This window comes from Siphateles boraxobius, unplaced genomic scaffold (assembly GCF_051911475.1).
Source record: "Siphateles boraxobius isolate OS27281-9 unplaced genomic scaffold, OSU_SipBor_1 22, whole genome shotgun sequence".
Lineage (NCBI taxonomy): Eukaryota > Metazoa > Chordata > Actinopteri > Cypriniformes > Leuciscidae > Siphateles > Siphateles boraxobius.
The window spans coordinates 29,442,118-29,463,804 of NW_027508833.1; the positions used below are offsets into that span (position 1 = coordinate 29,442,118).

At 36.7% G+C, this 21,687-nt stretch overlaps 1 protein-coding gene across 7 annotated transcripts in view; it reads right to left on the bottom strand.

Moving 5' to 3' along the window:
* Positions 1-4,357: 4,357 nt before the first annotated feature.
* The window catches only part of wdpcp (WD repeat containing planar cell polarity effector), a 116,193-nt gene continuing 98,863 nt past the window's right edge, over positions 4,358-21,687 (bottom strand). For all 7 annotated transcript variants that reach the window (XM_077239581.1, XM_077239584.1, XM_077239580.1 and 4 more), the window contains 8 exons: positions 18,664-18,852; positions 17,872-17,995; positions 17,643-17,706; positions 12,022-12,124; positions 8,382-8,481; positions 5,511-5,602; positions 4,748-4,776; positions 4,358-4,509 (listed from right to left, as the gene is read on the bottom strand). In XM_077239581.1, the coding sequence (XP_077095696.1) occupies positions 4,462-4,509; positions 4,748-4,776; positions 5,511-5,602; positions 8,382-8,481; positions 12,022-12,124; positions 17,643-17,706; positions 17,872-17,995; positions 18,664-18,852 (749 nt within the window). In that variant the 3' untranslated portion in view covers positions 4,358-4,461. The remainder of the gene's footprint in view (positions 4,510-4,747; positions 4,777-5,510; positions 5,603-8,381; positions 8,482-12,021; positions 12,125-17,642; positions 17,707-17,871; positions 17,996-18,663; positions 18,853-21,687) is intronic.

Genomic DNA, 21,687 nt, shown 5'->3' on the forward strand with positions numbered 1-21,687 from the left:
GCCCTCGCGTGGAGCACCTGCTTTAGCCCGAGGGATGAGAGAGAAAACATAGGGCCTGTTCGTTCTAACACTTTCAACTGACGCTGGCATGATTCTGGAGAGGTGATTTCATGTCCATGAACTTCACAGAGTTGGTCACTATTGATAACAAACATCTGTGGTTTTTCCCCGATAAAATAAATAACCGAATTAGCTTAAATAAAGCTCCCGTCTTCAGACATTAGACATTTCGTTCTTACATAAACTTGTCAAGGCGAAAGATTATAACCGATAGGCTGTATAGGCCTATCATAAAGGTCTGAATTTAATAACATCTAACGTCATCGGCCATTTAAGCACTCACATTCAAAAACCACGTTATCCAGTTTTCATTATTTTGAAATGGAATGATTTTTAAAATTGAAGGCCTGGCAGCAGGTGCATTAACAGCTATCAAAGTGAACAACAAAGCAAACGTTATATGCAAGCCGAGGTGAGAATTTGGGTAAAACATGTAAGAGGGACTAGGCCTATAGGTCACATGTTAGTTTAAGCTTGACATCTGTCTGATTTTACTTAATGAAAGAGCACAAACGATAATGGTGATTAGACTCTCACTTAACATGTTGATCTGAAATTTCGCTTACTGTAACACAAACAAGCTGTGCTTTCACTTTAAATTTCCGTTTTGAAAATTATCTCGGCTACCATTTTGTCATTTAGGCTACTCAACCAGAAGATATTGTTTAATCAGTTTCTACCTGGAAGGCATGTGCCTTTCACTGCCGTTTGAGTAGGCAACTCAAATATACAATTCACTGAGAAAGCTTTAGGCTAGGCTACTTTATTTTTAGATGGCTCCTTGCAAGTATTGTTTCCTTTATTTATTAAAACGGTGTTAAATTGTTTAAACTAAACGAAATCGAATTATTGCAGCAAAAAGCCAAGCAGCTAACTTCCCCTCGGTCAAGAATTATTTGATGAACTGTCCTCAAAATTTGGAAATATGTCCTCAAAATTCTCAGTTCATGAGGCGGATAGGACGCTTTCATTACTGCTGTACGAAGCAATCCACTCTTGCCTTGCTGATATGCTCATGTGTCCAAATGTCACCCGGGTGGGACGGCTCGTTCACAATTGGCACCATATTATTACATGTGAAAACTGTAAAAGAGATTACCGACCAAAAGCATTAATGGGAAAACGGAAGTGTGATGAGCGAAGGGTTTGCTGAGATGGCGAGATGCTGACTCCAGGCCTCTGTGAGTTAAAGAAACGCTGAGGGTGGGAAAACCACCAGAGGGATTTATTCCTAGCATTGACGCTGAGGTCTTAGGAACAGATGACATTATGGCTGTCAGGATGGACACTTGCTGAGCTCATATATAACTTTATCATTTAAATCATTAACTGACCATTTAGGTAGGTTATAGCTACAGATACCTAGCCCCTAATAAACTAAAACTTATTCTCGGCATAAAAAAAAAGATATTTAGGACAACGAAAGCTCCTTTTTTTGTGTTGCAAAACCGTTCTTGTTGAGCGTTTTAATTAGTGTTTTATTCGTTTTTTGGTTTGTTTTTGTTTTTTGTGGGGCCTAGGCTACATTCAGAAATGTCTGCGCTGAGAGCTAATATCTTCGGAATACTACAAAAAGTCTCATTAAAAAGCTGAAATTAAATTGACAAATATTTTAAATATAAAGTCAGTGTGACGTAAACAACATGCAGGAAACCATTGTGTTGCCACGTGACAAAAAAACCCCAACATATACAAAGGAGCGTCTCTAAGTCGATACATTTATTTTTATTATTATCATCATTATTTTTAAGTATAAAATATTCTGACCTTTTCAACAAAAAGGCATATTTTTGCTTGAGTCAAGCCGAGTAGGCTTAACACTAAAAATGACTTATGTTTTGCTGAAATAATAAAAAATGTGACATTTGTACAAAAACTGCCTTGGTTTAAAATGATTTGAAAACTTTTTTGCAGACGTTATTCACTCCCATGTATTATGGTGCAAGGTAAATAGTAACTACTTGGTGTATATATATATATATATATATATATATATATATATATATACATATACATATATATATATATATATATATATATATATATATATATATATATATATATATATATATATATATATATATATATATATATATATATATAATGGAAAATATTGATATTGAATGATTTTCCTTATATGGAAAATCCAAAATAAATATAAACACAAACCCCTGGCTTAAGCTTGTCCCAGACTAAAATGCACATTTTGAGCTGTTTTAACTGAAAGCAACTTGCACTGGCATATCTTAAAATCCATCAGTGTCATCGTTGTCGAGTGATCTGTTATCACAAGTGACTGTGTCCAAGTTATGTATTTCAGAAATATACATATAGCCTACAAATCAAACAGTTAGCAAACAATGTATTAATTTAAACAATTTAAGACAGAAACAAATGTCTAAACGTCCTAATTGAATTTAGTACCTCTCCTGGCTTAATCTAAACACTGTCTGTGAAACTGGGACATAGTGTTTTAAAATGATAGAGACTGGAAAAGGATCTCTAATGTATATCTAATACTATTTTACCAGTCAAGTGTTAGTTGACAAAACAGTGCAATCAGTGGTGACATAATTGATGATAATGGCTGCAATTAAAAAAGGAACAGTTAATTAACTCTTAATTGAGGTGAGAACATTTTGTCAAGTTCATTTTTCTCCTAGCAAGAGTCCAGACTGTGACATCACCTCACCGTCTGAAAGATGCCAGTCAGATGAACTTTCTCTGGCTGTTGATCCAACAGGGAGGGTGAGGACTGAAAACCAGTTTGCCCTCTCCTTACACAACCATTCAGGGAATGAACACTAACAGTGAATGGCTGTTCGTTTGTGCAGATTTGTTCAATATCTGGTGGTGTAGATTAGATGTAAAGACCTCTGATGAACTGTGCAGAGCCAGGCCCTTGCTGCTCAGGTAAATTCATAAAAAGCATCTGCACTGGTACATTCTAAAACATTAGAAAAAAAGTTCAAATTATTAATATTAAAAGAGAATATTATAAGCGTAAATTCAATGACCTCATGGATAAGACTGATGTAATACTGCAAAATACACAAACATGATCAGAACAGATCAGATCCCTTATCATATCTCATAAAAAGAAGCTAACAATGCTTCTGGATGTTGTAAAAGAAACTCATCATCTATCAAACCCAATGATGTGCCAATCAAATTTTGTTTGATGCAAACATTTTCTTAGTTTGACTCGACACAGGATTACAAGGTTGTCATTTACAGAAAAACTGTGATCTCAAATAATCCTGTGTGATTATAAATTTTAAGCTTAAGTTTGAGCTGTGGAAAATGGTTCCTGGCACACAATCAGTGACTGGAGGCCAGACTTTTAAAAAAAAACAAAAAAACAATATGAATATAATTCAAATAAAACAGATGCCTCTTTAAAACTACTCAATCAGTTGTCAGATCAATCATCATAATTGCTGATTGTTTTAATGCACAAATCAAGGGCAATGTATACATTACAAAAGATAATATGCAATGTTTTAAAATAAACTTCAAAATGATACAGTGACAACTGTACTGATTTGTCCTTAAAACTTGCAAAGAATAGCCAACAGACAGACATAAAAACAGAGGTGGCAACACAAAAGCTTCCTCTCCTGACCCTTCCTCCAATTCCAGCATAAATTCATATTTATATATCTTGTACATATACTTAAAAAAAAGAAAAGAAAATCCTCTTAGAATGCAGAGTAAATAGATTACGATACAGTGAGGGATTATGGATGGCTGGGTGCTGTCAGATTAAGTTCGGAGAGCAGGTCGGCGACAGTTCTGACACGGCCGCTGTATGAAGACTGTGGGGGGAAACGGCAGCCTCCTCTTAGAGACGCGCTGCGTATCCCCTCTGCATTTCTTCTGCATGTAATCTCATACACCAAACAGGTGGAGAATTAAACCCAGCCCACAAGCCGCACCACTGATCCTGTGATCTAGAACAGGGATACTAGTGTGGCCTCTGTGCCACCATGCTCAAAGAAAGTCAAGTGTTACTAAAATAAAAAAAGCGGTTTCAAACATCCATTCTGATAATGTGATCGTGACTGGCACGAGCCAGAATGGTTAGGGAGTATATGTAACAGAAAAAGGAATAACCATGGAAAAGTAGGTTTAAATTGTTTTTTATATATATATGCACTCAACAAGGATGTACAGTACTTGCAATAAACCATATCTTAAGACCTCTTTTCCAAGATACAGTGTGACAAGAAATTATTTAACAAACACTGTGCAAGCTATAAAAATAATTAAAACAGAATCAAAAGAATCAAAAGAATTGCAAAAATATGTTTTATTTGAAAGTAGTTTTATAGTTTAAGCACATTTAAACAGTTTTTTAAAATATTTTTTATATCTATTAATAGCATTGATTGTACTAATTTAGACTAAACCAAAATGAATAACTTTCAGTTTCCCCTCCTCAGGCACCTATAAGTAAAAAATAAGACTATAATTATTACAATTATCAGCATAACTGCAGTAATATAAATTATTCAAAATATTTGTATTTATATTAATAAATAGATAATATTTTGTCAACATTCATCAGTTATAGGACTGTAAATAATACTCCGAGATAAAGTTAACAACACAGTGCATCATCAAAAATAAGAAATATACAATAATACAAAAATTTAAAATTTAAAATCAAAATTTAAAACAATACCTGTGTGTTCCTGTCAACAAGGTTGATTTCTAAAGAGAGAGAAAAATTTCAAACTTAAGAAAATAATACTCACATACAAATGTTACAAGTAAAGTGAGCATCACATTAAAGTCTTAAAAAAGTTGTTTGCCGACACATTGAGTGTCACAGCAGCACCTTTCTACCGCCACACCTGAATCAGGTGATCAGCCTGAGCACCAATCACTCAGTAATCTTGAGCAAGTGCACTGTATGTACGAGTGGGCGGAAGTGTGGAGTTCAAGCATCCTCTGCGGCTCAACTGGAGGAGGGTTTCTCCATGGTAAATTATGACTGTGCCATTAGCATTCAGGATTATGCATGTATTAAAATGCTGATGTAAATGTCTGTAATAGCCTACAGTCTGTACTGTCCAATAAATATGTATGGGGAAAAAAAGTTTAATTATTCTGTGGACAGAAAAGGATAAAACATTCATGTTTTAGGATGATTAGCTAAGTACAATACAAGCAGAAAAAAAGGCAGTCAACTTGAACCTATTTTTAAGAGGGCAAAACAGAGGGGAAGATATCACTCTCAGGGCATTAATGAAGGAATTATCTGTAGCAGTAGAGCTCTGTGTGAAACACACAGTCACTCGATAAATTATGCCAATAAAGCTGAAAAACAAGCTGTACGCCTTCATCCAAATACTGAGAACAATGTACTCATTCAACCCTGTTACTTTTGTATCTACTTTGAGAGCAGTATTTACTTAAACGGAGTTGCATTCAAAAGAACACACCTGTGTGTTTCCAGGGCCAGGTGCGATGACTTGTCAGGGTGTTAGAGAGGTCATCCATAGCCTCAGAAGTCGACGTTTCTGCAGCCCTATTCCTGTGGAATCAAGTTTTTCATATATGACTAAAAATACGAGCAAAGAAATCTCTCTAACCCCATTCGATCAGATTAACAGTGAATGCTGTATGGATATATTCTAGTCTTCTGCATCCTGTTCAGTGTACTAGCATGCACAGCAAACAGGCCTGGATCACACACACAGCATCAAGTCAACATAGAGCGGCTATGTGTGGGAGTCAGGCCTTTCCCAGGGATTCATGGGTATTCCAAAAAACACGAACCGCTGCCACCGTATGCCGTGCCGTCAAATCCAGCAAGCGTGTAAGACTGCGTGAATGTTATCAGTCGTATTGTGCGCTGTGCGATTTGGGTTTTTCTGCGGCGACTGGCGATGGAGATGGGGTCCAATTTCTGTGGTTTTTCTATTTCCTTTAGTGATGCACGCCGTTTACAAGGAATCGAGGGAGGAGGAGAAAAAGAGGCCTACGGGGCGCAGCCCACACCATACAAACAAGCGAACAAACACATACACATCGCTACACATGTACAGATGCTCTCAGATGCAAAAAGTGTCACGATTCCAAGAGCTGGAGTGTGTCTCTCTGAGTGTGTGTGTGTGTGTGAGAGAATAAAAGGATACATTAACAGATGTGTGTCAGACTCGGGATGTTTTCCAGACATCCGCATCTTTGCCTCTCTCCCTGCACAGGGCTGGATTTAGTACAACCGACGGTGATGCCACCAAGTCATTGTACTCCTCCTCTCGCTCACTCTCCCGATCTTTTTTTCTTTGCCAGCACAATGCAGGCATGAGGCTCGAATCAGTGTCTCTAAGCCTTATTGGCTCAGCATAAAGAACAATAAAACTTCATCGGAGACCAGATTAGTCTGGTTAAATAGAATTTTAAAAACTCCAAAAAAACAAACATAAAAAGGAAAAAATGAGAAGAGGATTTCCTCTCTCTCTTGACTGCTATTTATCTGGGTGGGAGCATCTCCCTCTGATGTCTTGCATCCGGCCGTGTAGCAGTGCAGGCCTGTAAACTGGGATTCAGGCTGCCAAATTACCCCACACTCCTTATTTTATGTTTTAAAAACCCTTTAATCCCACCCCATCCTCTTTGGGCCGTCCACTCGTAACTGGCTGACGGGAGAGGGAGGATTTAAAGGAGATCGAGGGAGCTTAAGTGGGACAGAAAGAAAGACAGTCAGCACAGAGTCAATGGTCCCTCCGTCAGCAGCGATGGAAGCAGAGAGAGGATAAGACAATAGGACAATCCTCATGTAACACACACACATCCACTCTACACCCATATTGTGATGCTCCAGGCCAAACTTGGATAAAGTACACACAGTTAGAATGGGTGTTTGCTTAAAATATCTCTCGCAGTGGCGAGCTGTGACTTCTTTAACTCAGTATGCAGGGTGGCACGTTATGTCAAAAAATGGATGGGTTTATAATAAGAAATAAGCATACACTAGCGATTGACAAACCCGGATAGATACAGTAGGTCTCCTAACAGTATGTCTGTCTTTAACACTAAGTTTTTGAAAAAATTAATTTCCCTTTGGAGAAAATGAAATACTATGAAAATGTATGTTCTTTTGATTCAGTCTAGTTAGTTTTGTATCAAAAACAATGTGATTTTCATTGATCGAGATCTGGCTGTTTATTCCGCTTGGGTGAGCGATTCGCGGACAGCTTTCCCTGCACAAATCCCCCATTTTCCAGAAAACCAATGAGAACGCAGGACAACACTAACGATACATAACGAGAGCGTGGGCGCCAAAGCTTTTGTGGATACGCTTACCCAAAACTAGCAGATTCGAAGAAAACTACCATTGTTTGGCAAATAAACAAATGGCAGACAGTTACATACATATTACCAACATTTTATCATGTACGCTTTATGGTACACCTCAAACAAAGCAATTTATCGTAATTTATAGTGTTTATATTAATTAGCGAGTCCACATATGGCTTGGGTATGGAGAGCATTCGCAGCTTATATGGACCGCATGCCCCTTTTGTTATATGTTTGACATGAGTTTAAAGGGATAGTTCACAAAATACAAATCCTGTCATTATTTACTCCCCTCAGGTTTTTCTAAAGCTATATGCTGTTGTTTTTTCCCTTTGAACATAAAAGGATATTTGAAGAATCTTCACATAAGTATTTTACATGTAATGACCGTTTGTAATTACTACTTCTATCAAGCTACAAAAGAGACAAAAAGCCCCATTAAAGCAGTTCATAAAACTATATTCACTATATTTAAAGTCTTGTGAAGCTATATGATAGCATTAAGCGAGGAAGAGACTGAAATTTATACCATTAGTCCCTGAATGATTAAACTTTTCTTTGTTAGAATAAGTTCTTTTTAATGAACTGGTTGATCCAAAACACAAATCGAACTGAATGATCCATTCTCAGTCGGTTCTCAGGTTCAGCTCACTGAGTCACTGCAGGGTGGTTTTCAGTATTTTTATGAAACAGTGTCTAACAGTAAATTTCATAAAGCGTATGGCTTTCACAACTCTTGCTATGCATCACATGAGTTGTGCGGACTACTTTTATGAAGATTATTTGCCGAATTTTGTGTTCCACAGAAAAAAGTAACAGCATACAGATAGGAATGACATGAGAGCGAAGTAAGTAATATTATTTTCACTTTTGGGTGAACTCTCCCTTTAAGAAATGCACTCAAATGACACTGCTAACAGCAGCAGTTTATGGCATTTCAAGGAATGCAATTACTAATGTATCAGCTAACAATTTAGACGTATTAATTTAAATCACACACACACACACACCTTGATGCAGTGCTCCAGCGTTTGGGGTCGTGAACATCTCTGTCGCTGGTTGGTGGGAGCTTGACTCCACTCTGCCCTCCGTATGCTGACTGACACTCATCTGAAATCACACACAAAATCCCACCATGCCCCGAGGAAAACAGTTTAACATGAAGAATCTTTGAAATGTAGAAGCTCTTCTATGAAATAGAGAGAGAAAGAGACAGAACATGACATATAGTGTAAAACATGGGCGTCTAGTACATGACTCTCCCAGACAGAGACAGTGAAGGTTACATATTACAAGAGACACTAAGTGAGACTTGATCTCCGGGAACACCCTACAGCACAGCAGTGTGTGCGTCTGTGTCTCATGAGCTAAAAGATGATCCCTCTCATACGCTCTTCTCAGAGTCCTCCTTTACAATTGGCTCTTTCACCAAATCAACACACTCCTCAATGAGATAGTGGACACTGATCCTCTTCTGTGACAACAAAGCAACGGTGGAAGGATGGAAAGACAGACAGACAGACAGAGAGAGACCGCAGGGAGTCTAGGCAGGGAGTTCAGGAATATAAAAAAATGCAAGGAAAAATACATTATTAGGGCTGTTATTTTAATGCATTCATTGAGTGCAAACAATTATAAGAAAATTACACAATAAAAATTCTGCGCTTTAATCTTGCTTCCTGACCATCGGTGTAAAAGAGCTGTTCTGACACAAAGAGCTGTTCTGACACGACAACCTGGAAGCCTCATTACCACATCAATTTCTATGACAGTAGTGTTTGATTTATATTATAATATATAACTACATTCATATCATTTAAAAACTAAAATTAAAAATGAATCATCTCTATGTATACACACTACCGTTCAAAAGTTTGGGTTCATGCTAGTTATGGTTTTTTTCATGATAAATGGCAACCTTTTATAAAATATTTTCAGTCCCTTCAAATTTTGACTTGACTAAATTCCTTTGAATTATCACCATACCTCCCCCAATTTTTTTCTTTCTTTTCCGCCCTTTCCTCTGTAGTTTTCTTTGTTGTAGTAGTAAAAAAGAAAAGAAAAGTGGACTGTCTTCACTATGTCTGTTTTGTTATGTCTTCTACTTTCCACTCAATAAAAAATTTGGGGGTAGGATTTTTATAATTAAATTAATCAAAGTGATAGAAAAGGCATTTAAAATGTAACAAAATATGTCTATTTCAATCAAATGCTGTTTCTGTTCATTAAAGACTTCTGGGGGAAGAAAAAAAAATCACAGTTTCCACGAAAATATTAAACAGCAACTGTTTTCAACACTGACAATAATAATACATGTTACTTGAGCATATTATATCAGCATATTAGACTGATTTCTATAGGATCATCTGTATGTATATATAAATATATATATAATAATTAATAATACGAATAAATGAAATTATTTTTGTGGTAGTGCTGGGTGGAATATGGTATGAGTTCAACCAACCGATGTGGTTTCAATTTCACATAAAATATGTATTTTTCAAATACAGCCATACTGATGCATAGCTGAAACAATTGCTGCATGCCTGCATTTATTCTAATGGCACGAAGACCGCTATATAGGCTACTGTATTCGGACCGAATGCAATGATTGGATGAACTTTGGTCCTGAGACTTCCACAGAACATATATGTAAATGTTTTAATATTTAGACCACTTCTATTATTGATCGCTATTAGGATGTTAAGAGATCAAGAGATATTACCAAGCCTACCTTTAACTTTACGAGCATTTCACCATTATATTTGATGAAATGAGTGTCATATCATATACACAGAAACTGGTCTTCATGACAACACGTCAAAATAAAAGTTTGGTTTAACTTGAAGTAATTATAACAAATATATTATTATTGCATTGTAAGTTTTCATACATGTTTTAATTTAAACAGTAAACTTACCAAAAAAATTAAAAGAATCATTACCTTTTAAGATAAACTAAATTGATTTGATTACCACCATTTAAAAAAAAAAAATAAGTATTTGACCTTACAATGTTTTTATAATCCATGTACTCAAGACAGTAAAATACAGATTTTCAGATGAAACTGCCCAGCACTAATCTGTGTATATTTGATGAATTAGTGCATCATATATATATATATATATATATATATATATATATATATATATATATATATATATATATATTTAATAGACTGGCACAGTCCTATCAATTATATTGGTTTAAGAGATTCTAGGCAGCACAGCTAAATTGTCAATAATCATCCAGAAGCAGCTACAACAGAACAATACCCTTAAAGCTGTCTGTCACTTTGTTTTATTTATGAGAACGACCATATAATTTGTGAATATTAAGTAACTTTTGAATTTCTAGTGTATGTGCGTATGTCCTTTAGAGTCATGGTTGGCTGACAGTGCGAGACGTTTGCTTCAGGCTGGCCAAATATAAACAAGACACCTTGTCTTTTTAATGCACAGCACAAAGCAGAATCCTACCACTCTCATTCCCTATTTATGATCCTCCACGCTGCCCTACAGAATTTCCTGTAAATATTCCTCTATTCCTCAATAATCTCTGCACACAAACACACACAGGCAGTATCAGCACCTGAAAGAAGCTATTGACCCGAAAACCTACACAGAGTTGACTGAAAAGAACGAGAGAGAGGGTATCTTGCACTATATAAAAAAATCTCAAACAATGACTTCTAATTGCAACATTTTAACTATTAACAGCGGTAAAATGGCCTCAAACAGACTATTTTGCCCATCTGTTCATTTCACATTCACGCTCTTAAGCACTTCCTTCCAAGGCTAAGGTCTGCTTGGGGTGAGAGATCAGGGAAATCATCAAGGACATAATTAAGAGGCTTATGGGCAGACAGGGTGGGAAACACACACACCCTCAAGTTTTCACCCCCTTATTAGACGCTAAACACCTCCCTTGTCTCTTCTGTAGACCTGTTAGCTTAACTTCTCATTTTAATGTCTGCATATCCTGTTGGCCTATGAAATATGCGTTTACCATCGCTGAAGAAACGCACGTAGGACGTCCTCATCAGGTCAGTAGAAAACAAAATATTAGAGCTGAGGTTAAAGCACTTTAAACCCATCCTATTCAGCCAATCAACAACGTGAACAAATCAAACTCTCCTCTATATCTGCCCACAGTGTTAAAAAAACTCTTAAATAAGTAAAATATAATTACATAAGTGATTAAACATTACGAAACCTAATGACTTTTTTAATTTCCCAGTGGTGCCACGGCCAGGGTCACATGCATCTTACGTCATATCATGAAAGACTGAATGAACTCAGAGCTAGAGCAAAACATGCCACCTACAACAGCTGCAAATTGTGAATTTTTAAGTAAAAAAAAAACTTTTTTCTGTCTCAAAATAATTTCACCTATCCCAGCTTAAAATGTGTCTTCAAACAATGAAAGACGATGGGAGTGGTCAGGAAACCTGTTTGAAAACAGTTCAGCTTTAAATAACTGTACCTTTCTGCATTTATTTTCATTTTTCTAAATGAGTAAATGAAAACATGCAGATAATTAGTGTTTTTGAGTGATCATTCGCTCTTACAAAACATTATTAAAACACCACTAGGAGATTTGGGATCATTTTTATTGTAACTAACATTATGTGAATAATTCTCTCACCTGGTGCCGATGTTTGTGCCTCTGCGTCTATTTCATTAGCCTTCTTCTTGGCTACAGCGGCTAACACCACCTCACCCTTATCTGCTGCCACGTAATGGAGGTCCTTTGAAGGTAAAGCAGAACAGCAGAGCAATCTAAAATTAATCTCAGCTCACATGACAATACTTCAGTTTTTTCCGTTTTTCATTTTTGCGCTCAACTCGAAGAGAGAGAAGCAGCGAATAGAGGCTGCGGGAGAAAAAGAGAGAGAGAGAATAGATTAAATAACCTGTTTGAAGTTTCAGGAGGGGGGAGGGGGAACAGATAAAAGTATCAAACTTTCAAAAATCAGTCTTTGCTCATTTGTTCAGTCGCCTTTATGTTGTCCTCCCTCCTTTTCTCTTTCTCCCTGAACTCTGACCGGACGCAATCATACTGATTTCAAAAAGCACAAAGATGTGGGGAAAGGCATGTGTCATCTTTTAAAAAGCAGGAGCGATGCTCTTCATGTCGGAATAGAGTTTAAACTATTGTCATTAAGTGCAGGTGGGTGTGTGACGCACACACATTCACACACTCGCTCTTGCTCTTTCTCTGTCTTAAATATGAGCCCTCTCATCCAAGAGAACACACTATAATGTATCTATTATAGAGCCTCATGCAGTCAGGAGACCTCCATTAACCCACAAACATGTTTTTAAATGTCACACCATTAGTCCCACCAAAATGGATGCTGGATTGAGACTAACAACAAAGGTAAAGCACATCTGACTGCTCAGGGAAAGTCTGTGTGAACAATGACACTAGATTTGCTTCACTGACCACAGAAATGTTTGGTGAATTCAACTAAAAGTCTTTAAAAACTATTATAAAATATGTCAAACAAGCAATAAACTAAAGAAAGAGAGGCCTACCAACACAATGGTAAATTCACTATATAAATTCTTATTTGCTGCTTTCACAAAATGGAGCAACAGCATAACAAATATTTAGTTTATATTTAGTAATATTTTATTATACATTTTTAGTTAGTATTAATTAAAAATAACAACCACAAAAAACAGTTCATCTATCTGTTCCAGGAGAATAATAACCCTATTTAAACTTATAGAATAAAATTAAATATAAAATACAATTAATAAGTAAAATAAAATACAATTAAATAAAAAAACTTGCAAACATGTAAACTTAAATGAATGGAATACACATATGACCAAACATTCAACTTATTCTAACCATCCAATTAAATTTAAGAGCTAGAGGTCTCTAAAATGAATCTGATATATTGTGTATATCTTCAGTATAGTTAAAAAATGTGGTATAAAACATTCTCAGTCAACAGAATATCCTTATGTATCTGTAGAGAGAGATCCTCAGATGTTTGGACACTGGAAGAACTTATAATAATGTAACTGACAGACTATATTTGACCATCTTGGAGGGGTCCATTCATGGGTAAATTAAAGTGAAAGTTGTGAGAGAAGCTCAGTGCTGACTCTGATACTAATAAGATCCTCTCTCTGTCTGTCCGTTTAAACGCTAAACCCATCCTTCCGCTTCAGGGACATCAGTCAGAGCTGCGGCAAGATGCAGGGAGGGTGAATACAGCACAGTCAGACCTGCAGAGCACTAATGCCTGTTTTGTCAACCAGTCTCTCCAAGTCTGATCAAATGAGGGGGGTTGGGGAGTTTTTAAGAGTGACTTATAAACATCAAACAGGACTTGGTTTAGCTCTTCACAGGCTCAGAGATGAGAGCCAATAACCTCACGATTCAAACAAAGCTTCTTCATCTTTAAAAAAAAAAAGACAAATTACTTTTTAATATTGAGTTTATTTAGATGAAACCTCACAATCGATTCCCTTGCAATTGATTAAACATTACAAACCTAACTCATTATGCTAAACAATGTTTGTGGCTGTTTTTTATACGTTTTATTTTTTAAATATAGTCAACTGCAAACTCAGTAACGGCTCACTCAATTCACTGAATCTGATTCAAACCGCTAACTAACATGCGAGTTTGAGAATTTTTTTGAGCAACTCAGCTATTACGGTTAAGTTTTCCTTCTATTTTAAATTATTATTGCGATTTATTAGTCACATTTTATTCACAGTCTGGAGCCCTGAATCGGCTACAGGCATGAACTTTCAGTGGCTGTATATTTTAAGAATGCCCACATTTCCATAAGCACATACAAGAGGAAAAATCAGATGCGACAATAGAGATAAAGAGAGCATTCTAAGGGCATCATGTTTTCGGTAAAGGTGGAGAATTGACAGGGAGAACGAAAGGGTGGATATTAGCAATCCATCTGAAGACCTTTATTTCAGCTTAGCAGAACATAATGCTTTCTGAGCCAGAAGGAGAGATTGATCGAAAAAGAAAGAAAGGAAGGCAGGAAACAGAGAGACAGACGGAGAAAAGGCGAGTGAATCCAGACTTATAAGAGGGATGACAATAATTCTGTACATAAATCAGATATTATACCTCTTATTCACCACAGCTTACACAGGACACAGGATCTGGTCTAATCTTATTTATTTAAGAGCTTTAAGAGCTCAAACACGGATAAACGGCCTTTTAGCGTTATTTTTGACTGGAGAGGCATATGGAGACAGGATAAACAGCTGGTCCAGCGATGAAGCTTGATACTCGCTCGACGTCAGAGAAGAGTTTAAAATTAACATGGACCAGTGGAGCAGAGCGTGAGAGGGAGAAAGAACCGTTACATGCACAATTGCGCATTTACGCTCACACACACAAGTGCGAAGACAATTCTGGAGGATCACACCTGTAATCCACATGAGTGTTTGAGGAAGGTGTTTATCAGATACGCGAGAGGGTCTTACAGAGTTCATTATCCATCTCGACACAGAAACCAGCCAATATCAGCTCATGTTTAATCGTTGATAGGAACACGACCCCCTCCGATCCAGCAAACACGCGCGCATGCATACGCCCCATTAACCAACAAAGCAAGCATACGATCACAATTATGATCTAATTAATTAATCAAAAAAAGACGGAGGAATGAGTAAAGTCAGCAAAATACAGCTAAATGAATTAGTGCAGACACTATCAGGTTCACATCACAGGATAATTACAAGTATAGTTACAATTATGCAAAACACTCCAGTGAATGAGTGGAGGGGCAACCATGCCCTCCCTCTCCCTTCCTCTCTACCCCTTTGGGTGACTCCGACCCCTCCAATTTCTTCCGACACCAAAGTGCTTCACTTCACAAAAGGCTTCTTACAAAAGAAAAGAAAGAGAAATTCTTTCGGTGCTCCATTGTTGGTTCGGAGACAATGGAGACTCGAGCCCGACTCATACTGGGGGCTCTTACGTGGGGCTCCGTCCGTTTTGTTTCAGCTGACCTCTGTGACACAGAGGGGACCAGATCAGATGGAGCAAGGACCCCCGCTCGTTCTCTGCCTTTCTCTTTCTTTCTTTCTCTCCCTCTCTCCTGCGGTTGCTTTAATTTAACTTCTGTGGCTAATTAGTCAAGAGGCAAAAGCGTGGGGTGAAACGCCACTGCCTTTAGCTCCCTCTCACTCTCTCTCCGTTTCTCTACCTTTAGCTCACTCGCTCTCACTTCTCTTTGTTGATTCAGAAGGACTGATATTCATGGGCCATTCATAATTTGCCACTCTCTCATCCTTTCTCTTTTTCGTTTTCCCAGTGCATGTCCCAAGAATAACAGATCCAGGTTTCTCTTTCCCTCCCTCCCTCCTTCTCTTCTCTGCCCTTTCAGGCTTGTGTGGCTCGAGCTCCACCTTTTCAATTGGGGCCCTCAGCAGCAGCACTTAGTGGGGAATGAATTGGAACGAGTGCGATCAGCGTGAAAGAAGGAGGGAGAGAGAGGAACTGCAAGAAAAAAGGACAGAGAGAAAGAGAGAGACAGCGGCCGGTGTGAACGCTAATAGGGAAGGTGTCACTCGGGCATGGAGAGAGGAGGCCTAGAAAAGGGGTCACAGACACAGGACCATTTAAAGGAGTGAGAAAGGAGAGGGAGAGAAAAGATAGTGTACCAGCCACGAGAGCTGTGAAAGACAGACTCCCTCGCTCTTTTTCTTCCGCACCCCCTCCCTCTCTCTCTTAGCAACTGTTGCTCTCTGGAGTCTCTGGGACTCTTGTTATGGTAGGAGAGAGGGGACATGACATGGCCAGGGGCCTCAAATCCCAAACTGCACCTGCCCTGAGCCTCTCAGTCTCAAAGCTCTCTGCATGTGCAACCCACCTATAACTACACTGTTATTATGGACAATTGCAACACATTTTGAAGTTCATTTAAAAACAGATTTTTCTTTTATACCTCGGTCAGAATAATAAATTAATTCATATTGTGATTAATAATAATAATCGCAGATTGATACATTTTTTTGAAAAGTCTTTATTAGCTTAGTTCAATTAATTCAGTTGTGCTTTCTGCCTGCAGATTACCTGTCAGTTTTGAACATTTTCGTATGTACTAAATGTTCAAAGGTTTGGGGTCATTAGGATTTTTAAAAATGTTTTACGCTCAACAAGACTGTATTCACTTCATCAAAAATACAATAAAAATATATTTATATATTAATAAAATATATTATATTTTTAAAATATTATTGCCATTTAAAATAACTGTTTTCTTTCTGAATATATTTAGAATGTAATTTATTCCAGTGTTGGCGAAGCTAAATTTTCAGCATTATTACTCCAGTCGTCAGTGTCACATGATCCTTCACAAATCCTTATAATATACTGATTTGGGGCTTAAGAATAATTTCTTCTTATTATTATTATTATTGAAAACAGTTGTGCTGCTCAAAATATTGTGAAAACAGTGATGCATTTTTTTCAGGATTCTTTGATGAATAGAAAGAACATTGTAACATTATAATGTTTTTACTGTATAATGTGTTCAATTTAATGTGTTTTAGCTTAATAAAAGTATTCATTTCTTCACTGAACCGTTTGAATGTAGTGTATATTTTGTTACAAATTTGTTCCATTAAAAATTTGCACTTGGATTATAACCTATGAATTTCATGAGATACAAAATATAAAATGTTTATTTTTAACCAAGGTCATTTTATTGAAGTGGGTCTCATCAAGTTCACAGTCTTAACAAATGTACATGATCCACTAACATCTCAAAATCAGAAAGTGTCCAAATACTTTGTTTTCATTTAGAACAGTGCATCTACAGTTTTACAATGCAGAACATCTTTTTGAAAAATATTTTGCTTGAAAAGTGTAATTGTGTCTTTTTTCTTTAAAATAAAAACTATTTGGTCTGATATATGGTTGTCTGGTTTCCCAATCTGGGGTTTGTGAGGGGAACTGCAGGCTGTTTGGGAGTTGATGAAAATCTAATAATTAAAACAATCATAAAAACATAAAATTAAAATGAATAAATCATTTTAAAATAAAACAAAAATACTTAAAACAAAACAAAAGATAAAATATTTTATTTGTTTACCTGCATGTCATGTGACCATTAACTAACATCAGAGAACCGTGAAAATTAAATGATTTAAAGATAATTTTTTTTTACAGGTTTGGCTGATAAAAAAGGTTTGGGGATCCCTGGAAGTGTCCAAGTGCATTTCGGGGCAGTTGTGGCAGTATGTGCATGTCTAAAAGTGTGTGCTCACCATGAACAGATCTCTAGCTCCGATATCTACAGCCAGCAAGAAAGCGTTTTCAAACCGCTGGTGTCTAGAAGAGTAAAGTCAGAAGTATTAAATGGCCATTTCTGAACACCTGACTGAATGGTGATTTTTATTTAATGATTATTTTAATTGAAGAGGATACATTAAACCACTCCAATCTACATGCAGTAGGTGTGGTGACCAGTATGTAGAGTGTGTGTTATGTGTGTACCTGAGCAGGTGATGGAAGAATCGCCGGGCGTATCTGCTGATGGGGTCTCTGTACTCCAGTATGATAGTGTTTGAGAGGGGTCTGCAGGGAGTGTAAAACAGCCCCAGAGCCGCTTCCAACTGACCTGCAGTCACACACATCAGGATCAAATATGTATATTCGTGGCCCCAAACATTTTTCATTAAATTATATACAAAATATCAAAAAGGTGGAATCTGCAAACAAATGAGGAGTCATTTTTTCAGTTACTTTTAACCAGGTGGTGACAAAGTGACTTACAGTTGATTCATTCAGTTCATCACATTGGCTATAAATGTTGACGAAGAACCAATAACTTTTGACAACCACAGTGTTTTAAACTTTTTATTTAATTTTTCATTTTTAATACTCAAAATACTTTAATTTTAAAAAAACTGTATGTGTGTGTGGTTTATTTTTTTAAATGTATATCTAATAACAATATATAGTTTTTTAAACTTGTGAAATGTTTTACTAGAAAAGTGTGTTTAAAATTCTGAACAAACAATGATTCATTTAAAACAATGCCACTTGATTTGATAAACTGCTGATATTTTACAAGTGGTCCAAATACTTTTGGGGCCAGTCATTCTCAAACCATCAAAACATGGTTTTGTGCTCCCATTGTTCTGCTTGTATTTCACTCCCAGCACCAGAGCACATAACGTGATTTAAATAGTGTTATTTTAAAAAGTAAAGACCTTTTTGATTCTATTGTGCATTTAGTTTAGTCTCTGTACAGAAATCAAAGCCTGTAGGGTCTGGAGTCTTTACCTTCAGTCTGCTGGTCCAGTGGTTTTCTCATCAGGTGATCTGTGATGGAAATGAGTGACCTGTAACACTCTGCTCCCATCATGGCCCAGTCCATATTACCCAGAATTCCCAGTGCTGCATCCACCTCCTCACAGCGCAAACGGTGCTGTACCAGGTCGCCTGGGCCTAGCTGAGCACCATTAAACACACCTGCACATAGAACAAATACTGTTTTTGTTTATTATTAAGTGGCTGCATGACATGACATATATAAAATACATGATGACAAAAGCAAACTTTCTCCAAAATCACTTTCAATGGCACTGCAATGGCAACTGACATGCTCTGGCACATTAAGCAATGTTTCCCAATCACTTTTCCTCACTCTTGTCTACATAATTTCCTGTACCCTCTTTAATATACTATGAATAAAAATCACAAAAAAGGTAAAAATAATTTAAAATCAAATTTCACAATTACAAGTAACAGAGAAAGAGAGAGATTGTGCAAGCTCAGGATCGTATGAGGTTGGAGATCTTTAGAGGCGGCGCTCTGTAAGATTGCCATTGACATTTGGATCGATCTTCAGTCTGTGCTCTTTCCCTGTGCGTGTGTGTGTGTGTGTGTGTGTGTGTGTGTGTGTGTGTGTGTGTGTGCTGAAATGACACACAGCAAATGCAGTCGATTCAGGTTAAACGTACCCGTTGGTGTGGATACTGCTGTCAGTTAGTTTAGAGAATTATAAGATTCAAGGTGTGGCAAGTTCAGGTGATGTCATCCACTCTAACAACATCACGTGGCTATATCAATTAAATTAAGTGTAGCACAACAGAAGACAACATTAACCAACGACACCATCCAATTAAAATAAATAATTAAAAATTACCTGGCAGATAATAGGCAGCTGCTGGTATATGAATGAATTAAAAAAAAGTCAGCTCTTACCTTATAAGAGTCTACAAAAAAGCAAGATTACTCAATAAAAATGAAATGGAAATCTCATTAATTGGTGAAGTGCAGTCTACGGTACCCAATAGAATTATTAAAAAATCTGTAAAATTCACAATTGCTTGCTAACTCTGAGCAGCATCACAATCATAGGCAAACGATGACTTTCATCTCTGGTTCACACAAAATAAAAATAAAATGAAATAAAAAAACGGACAAATGGTCACGCTTGTGCATTTAATGGCAGAGAAAGGTGACCTTTTTTTTCCAGATGCTTTAAGAAAAAAAGCCACATACAGCAGAGAATCAATCAGAGAAAGATAGTGAGAGCAGCTGGACGGACATTGAGCTAATGGATGTACATTTTACTGTTTACAAAGCTTCTCAAACATGCATTTTACTGGCAAGACAATCAAAAATCCTTTTAATCACAAAAGGGTCAAACAGATTTGTTTCCTTCAAACTGATCTGAATGCATAAATTATTGGTCAACTGATATGGATTTTTCAACGGCTGATATCAATACAGTTATATAGTGAGAAGGGAGAAGGTGATGAAATGAGAAGGCAAATAAACACTAATTTTACAACATGATTATGATTATTTTTTGTCATGTTTTTGAAAGTAGTCTCTTATGCTCACCAAAGCTGCGTTTATTTGATCACAGCTATAATATTATATAATATTATTGCAAATAAAAAATATTTTTTATATTCCTGTTCAGTGTCACATGATCTTTCAGAAATCATTCTAATATGCTGATTTACTGACTTTTGAACGGTAGTGTTTATCATGGTATTAAATATCATATGTATGTGCCATGGAATTTACACAGAACTACAAAGTAATTCTGAGAATTATAGTAAAAAAAAACAAAAAAACAAGGTAACAGTAAGGATGTGTTTTGGTTTAGTTGAACTGCTCTATCAAGTAGTGCCGTCTTATCACCCATATATTTATGCAGCGTGTTAACTGCTGTGTAGTGTTGAACATTGTTGTTAAATTGGGCTGATTTAAATCTCACGACAAATAATGTAATCTAGTCAAATCAGTAATATTGTGCGCAAAAAAAATTAATTGAATTATAGTCAACTTTTTCATTAAGAAAATTAAGATTTTTTTTCTGACAAGCTTAAAATATGTTCCTAAAAAATGGCTATTTATAATATTTGTGGTAATCTAGTAAAATGATTTTTGGGCACTACATTGTACTTTTTTGTTACTGTTGTTACATTCTCATCTTTAAAATCTTCAGGTTTGTGCTGATTTTACAGTAGGTTCAGATTTCACAGTGCATCGAGAGCATTTCATATATATAGGCCTAACTATACTCAAACTTTCTCTTACATTTCCTTTCACACACTCATGCTTAAGTATCTGATCCACTCTCTTTCTTTCATTCCTGTCTCTTCTGTCTCTCAGACACATCTTTATATTCCTTTCTTTCATCTGTCTGTTTCTCTTGCTAACTTTCTGTGAACGTTAGCGACCTGTGATCACGAGCAGAAATCACCTGAGGCAGTTGACACCCGTAAAGGCGCCTTTAATAATGTAATGGATCTTAATCCAACCATACTGGATCTTCTCCTGAACGGCACACTCAATCGCAGCTACGCTTAACCTTGCTCGCTTCTCAACAGGAGACCATCAGTACAGCCACAAAAAACCACATGCAAATAAAACATTGACAAACATCATACAAACACAGAGATATGTTGCCTACGAATAAAAGAACCCATCAAGAGCATCTGTATTAATGATTCCTGAAGTCTAATAGGAACACAAAAATAACAGCTAAGAAAAGCAAATGACTGTTTTTTTTTAATCTCTTTTTGTTTCTAACTCCCCTCTCAGACAGAAATCACCTCCTGTGGACGCTGAGAGCAGAAGGAGGTGCCATTTTGCGGCAAATGAAATGACGCCACCATTTTTTTGTAAGTGAATTTAGAATTTAGGTCGGGGAGGGTCCAATTAAAACTGCTTGTGGGAAATTAACAGGCCGCCTCCCACAAGCCCCTGAAGAGCAACTAATGTGACTAATAACAGGGTAGAGAGAAATGACTTACATCAGCACAGACACAGAAGAGCTGCAGAGAG